The sequence below is a fragment of the Humulus lupulus genome, chromosome 2, assembly GCF_963169125.1.
Source record: "Humulus lupulus chromosome 2, drHumLupu1.1, whole genome shotgun sequence".
NCBI classification, from domain to species: Eukaryota; Viridiplantae; Streptophyta; class Magnoliopsida; order Rosales; family Cannabaceae; genus Humulus; species Humulus lupulus.
The window spans coordinates 276,608,613-276,614,209 of record NC_084794.1 but is presented as its reverse complement, the minus strand read 5'-3'; the positions used below and the strand labels follow the sequence as shown (position 1 = coordinate 276,614,209).

The window sequence follows — 5,597 nt, the reverse complement described above, 5'->3', positions numbered from 1 at the left end:
TTTTTGGAAAAGACCAAAATTTAGGGGTGGGAGTGTCAATTTGCCTTGCCCACCATCTAATAGTACGCTAAAAACAAATTAAACTTGACAAAAGGGCAATCAATATTCTATAAGCCTATATTTAAAGAGGCCAACAAATTAAAGGAAAGATCAGTACCATTTCATTAGGGTGAAGCCCACAAACTAAGCACGCATGCATGGAAAAGATAATTTAAACCTTGTTTTATTATATACCAAGAGACTTTCCTACTTGTTCTTTTGGTTCTTATTTGATCTCAACTTAAGTTGAAGAAAATCCAAGTTGTACTATTTTGTCAAACAAAACTGCATCAACTTGGCTTTGGCCTTGCTATAAATAAGGGTTTATATGAAGAGTATTTTCACCAAGCCAATATAAGTGATATACATATAGATCTTCATCAAGAAAAGGGTTTTGTTGAATTTGCTGATTAATATTTGAGCCAAAAAACATGGCCTTGAAAATGTCAGTTGTGTTTGTGATATGTGTGTTATTCGCTGCTTCAATGGCTGAAGCCCAACTTGGTGAGATCATCAGCCACCTCTTGGGTTTGATCCGTGTACAGGGCACTGTCTTTTGCACTGCCAATGGCAGAGTCAATAGCACTTCAGCTTCAACCCCTGTTTTCTCTAGTAAGCTTAACACACACACATCTACGAACAATTATATATGTAATCTTGAGTTCGAATCTATCTAATTATCTATTTAGTTCATAATCTCTATATACAAGCTAGTTCAGTATCTTATCTCCTATTGCTCCTTAATTTGATGAATTTGCATGCATTATTATATATTTAATGAAGTTTAATTTGTCTATACTCTCAAATTATGGCTCTCACGTACGTACGTACCACATTTTATATTTTCTTATAATAATTAATGTCACACATGTATATATATTTATTTATACAATCAATAATATATGGTATGCTAATCGGTAATGGAATGGTATATATGGTGGTGTGTTGTAGATGCTCTTGTCCAACTTCAGTGCAATGGAAATGTGGTATCAAGCACAACAACAAACAACGCAGGAGTTTTCTCAATGTTGTTGGATCCAGTACAGTTGGTATTGTCTTCTCTACAGTCTCAGTGCAAATTAGTGGTGACCACACCTTTGTCCACCTGCAACGCCACTCTGCCTTCGGATGGGGTGCTCATATCTTTACTTCAAACTCTTGGAACCATCGTCTCTGGCTTGCTTAACATTACCACCCTTGGTCCTTCTGGCTTCAATTTCCTACAGACTATTAATAATTAGTACATATATATATATATATATATATCTACCTATCTACCTAAGTACGTACCTTAAAAAATTATTACATATATATTATTATTGTCACATGATCATTCCACTACTACTACTTAAATAAGGTGGTCAAACGACAATATGCGTGTCGTTTCATTTAGTTATAATGTGTTCTTTGTTTTTTCTATTTTGTGTGTGTACTATTTTGCTAAGAGGAATTTCTTCTAGCTGCAAAGAAAAGAAATAAAATCACTTTATATTACATGTTTCAACATCGTTGGTAAATTAATTGTTAGAGATAATGTTATTGCCTCAATGAAAAATAAGAACTATTACAACTCTAAACAAAAGAATACAAAAGACAAGACAATGATTAAATAAGTTTACAACTCTATTGCAAAAGTACAAGTAAATATAAAAATAAGGAGATGAAATAGAAAAAATCACAACTCTACGATAAATGTTACAAATAAACTAGAAATAGTAAAACAAAGTAGGCAGAAGAGGAAAGAACTCTTATAGCAAGAGGAAAAATAAGAAAATTGACAAGATAAACAATAGAAGAAATAATAAACAACAAGAACAATGAAATAAATCACTCTCACTTACACAACCAAAGTGAAGAGCATTGGTGATCACCAATTTGAACAAGGTTTACAACATTTTTCCAAAAACTTATTTCCCCCTATCTCAAGCACCAAAGGGATTATCTCAATATTGGAAATAGCTCTCTGAATAATAAAGTCTTTTGGTGTATTTATAGCCAAGTGCTATAGTTAATAGAAATAGTGTGTCTTACAAGTGAGCATTAGACTCCTATTTATAGAGTTTGAGATATCTTTTGAATTTCAAATACCACCAACCCCATGGCTGTTACCAATGTTTAATTGGATATTTATGGAATTAAAATGGAGATTTGAGAGTTACTTGGTATGTTAGAACCGTTCAAATTGGAAAAACTGAAAAAAGAAATTAGCTGTCAGCACCTCTGGCCGCGGCCAGGAGTATTAGTAGCCGTGGCCACTGGCCTCTGTCCATCAGGCCGCGGCTAGGGATAATCAGTGGCCGCGGCCACAGTGCAAATTTCAGCCTTCAAATTTTAGTTTTCCAAAAAACGTCTCAATCTCTTCCCACATGATTTTGTAACCTCCATACACCTAGTGGGAGTTAAAAACATATCTCCAACAACCATATTTCATAATGGCTTTGTGAAATCCAAACTCAAATGTGTAACATATAATCTACACATTATTTGGTAATATTTGGGAGTTACAAATTTGTAACTAATTTTGTAACTCCAAAATATGTCACATTTGGGCACACACATCTGTCGCAATACACCACGAATTTGTCCCCGTCTGAAGGGAAACTCAACACTGGAGCAGTAATCAGTCGCCTTGGCAATTGATACTTGTTCTTGATAGTCTTCTTGTTCAGCTCTCTGTAATCAATACACATCCTCAGAGAACCATCATTCTTCTTTACAAATAAAACTCGCACACCCCATGGTGAGAAACTGGGTCTGATAAACCCCAAGTCCAGTAACTCTTGTAACTGAACCTTTAGTTCCTTCAATTATGCTGGAGCCATCCTGTATGGTACCCTAGACACTTCTCTGTCCCCGGTGCCAATTCAATAACAAAGTCTATCTCTCTGTGGGCCGGCAATCCTACACTACAAGAAAAATGCTTTTAATAACACCGAAAATGTGTTATCAAAACATACCATAACACTTTTTGATGTGTTAAGACCGACTATGTTATCGTAGGTCAGGGTACTTTACATAACACTTTATCATTGTTATATAGATGTGTTATTATACTGTCAACGATAACACAATTTCTGTGTTATTTTAATAAATAGATAAGTGTTTAATTATGTTATGTATAGTCGATTATATAACACATTTCAATACTTATAAATTTGTGTTATACTACACTTTTTTTGTGTTATACTACACTTTAGTATAACACATTTTTTGTGTTATACTATAGTTTAGTATAACACATTATTTGTGTTATACTACACTTTAATATAACACATGTGTTATATTAGCTTAGAGAAACATAATCTCTTTTTACTTACACAAAACTAGGAAAACAAATATGAAAGTTGAAGCCAAATAAGGTAACATAAATAGATTTTTATTAATTACTCAAATGTAATTACAATATTTAGTCTACTAGTCTAGGCTTAAGAAATCATATTACAACATGGTGGGTTGAATTAAACACTGAGCGCAAAACAGAGACAATATCAGTCTTCTTTGTGAAATTCTTTTTTATGCCAAGCAATCCTTTGAGTTGCTGAAGGGCAATTGTAATGGCAGCTCCTCCCATGAACCCAACAATGGCAGCATGGAATAGAAACTCAATCAAGAACCCCAATCTGAAAAAGGATCCAGCCATTTAGAGAAATATATAAAACATATAGAGTGCAGTTTTTTTTTAATTGTCTTAAACCATAAGCATTGTTGTATAAAACTTATTCTTAACTTCATAAAGTTTCAAACTAAAATGAGTAACTCAACTATGAATCCAATCTCATAATCAAGTAAGAACTTAAAGAAATTATTTTTTCAACATATTAGATTAAGTTTGGACATATGCATCAAGAAATTGATCATATAGATATGAAGACAGGATAAGATAACATGAAAATAAAACTGGCAAGGAACATCCAGTAACAAATTAATATTGAATCCTGCATAATAATACACTGAACACCCAATAAGACAACAATATTAAGGTTCATGAAATTGGTTATTGGACTAGAGAAATTATCAAATAAAAGATACTATGGGAACTGCAATAAAAAAGGAAACAAACAAATGTCCTCAACTAGCTAGTAAATCTCCTGGGAATACACCTAGAAACTCACAAACTAACATGGTCTCCTCGAGTCAAACTGGCACAACCCTAGTGGTATCCACCACACTAGCTAGGAATCCTATGCAACCACCTCATAATAGGTCTCTAGCTCTCAATGTTGATATCATAGGAATACGGGGTATGAACGGGTCCTCACCCTCAGGTTCAAAGGTTACCATCTTTTCTTACAGTCTATGGTTGCCCCATACTTGGCTAGCCAATCCATACCCAGAATCATATCAAAATCATCCATGACCAGCTCAACTAGATCTACTGATAACTCTCTACTATCTACCTCTATCAGTAATGATTTGACCCATCTCCTAGAGACTACTAGATCCCTAGTAGGCAATAAAGTCCTGAATCCCACTGCATAATACTCACATGGTCTACACAACCTATCAATCACTCTACTAGATACAAAGGAATGTGTAGCCTCAGAATCAATCAAAACAGTATAAGAAGTGCCAGCACTAGAGAGCTGACCATCACTATTGAGGGTCGAGCCTCAGTGTGACAGTCATAATCCCGTGATCCACAGGGGGAAAGACCGGGTAAAAAGCTGTGCAATCCCACACTGCCTGGGGAAGGTCAAGTGTGATGATTCCAAGACTGTGTAGGTATGGGACTACATAGTTGAAGAAGGCTTAAATGGATTGATGGGTACTACCTATGCCAACAAGATGCATCTTCTTTTCGGGAGCCCATGACTTAAGAACTCCAAAGTTAAGCGTGCTTAACTTGGAGTAGTCTCATGATGGGTGACCTCCTGGGAAGTTTTCCCAGGAAGCGTGTGAGTGAGGACAAAGCACGCTGGAAAGACTTGTGTTGGTTTGTAGGGCCAGTCGTCATTCCAGAAAGCAGCCATAGTGACGTGGGGTGATACACTCAGCCTCTGATTGTGTCAATGAGAACACTCGAGCAAGAGCCAAGCTGTCTGCCTTCTTTGGTTCTTCCTTCACTCTTGGGAAATCTTTCTTAAGGTGTGGAACTATACCACGTAAAAAGCAGGCATTCGCCCGGCACTCTCCCAAATGACGTCTCCTACATCTGGCACATTCTGGATAAGTCCTCCAGCTCTCATTACCACCCTAGAGGCCAACTTGTATACCCCGTGGCCTCTTGTCTGGTGATAACTATACAAAATAGAGTTATTTTACCACTTTTTATGTGCTAATTATTGCTTAATTCTTGAGTTTTTAAGTAATTTATTAAGTTTTTAAGTAATTTTGAATTTATTAGGTTTATTTTAATTTTATAGATTTTTGTGTATTCTTATAGTTATTTTGTTGTAAAATGTTGTAATTTAATTATTTAAAATTAGTATTGTTAGTTTGAATGCTAAAAATATAATTTTATTGGAATTAAATGTTATGTAAATGAAATTTTATTTAATATTTTCATGGAAGTTATATGATATATTTTATTAGTGAAAATATTAAATTTTAATTTAGTT

The 5,597-nt window shown here is 34.8% G+C and overlaps 1 protein-coding gene across 1 annotated transcript; it reads left to right on the top strand.

Moving 5' to 3' along the window:
- Positions 1 to 379: 379 nt before the first annotated feature.
- LOC133819483 (phylloplanin-like) lies at positions 380 to 1,543 on the top strand. Its single transcript, XM_062252748.1, has 2 exons — positions 380 to 651; positions 991 to 1,543. Exons 1-2 carry the CDS (start codon positions 471 to 473, stop codon positions 1,278 to 1,280), a joined length of 471 nt encoding a protein of 156 aa, XP_062108732.1. The 5' UTR covers positions 380 to 470; the 3' UTR covers positions 1,281 to 1,543.
- Positions 1,544 to 5,597: the final 4,054 nt, after the last annotated feature.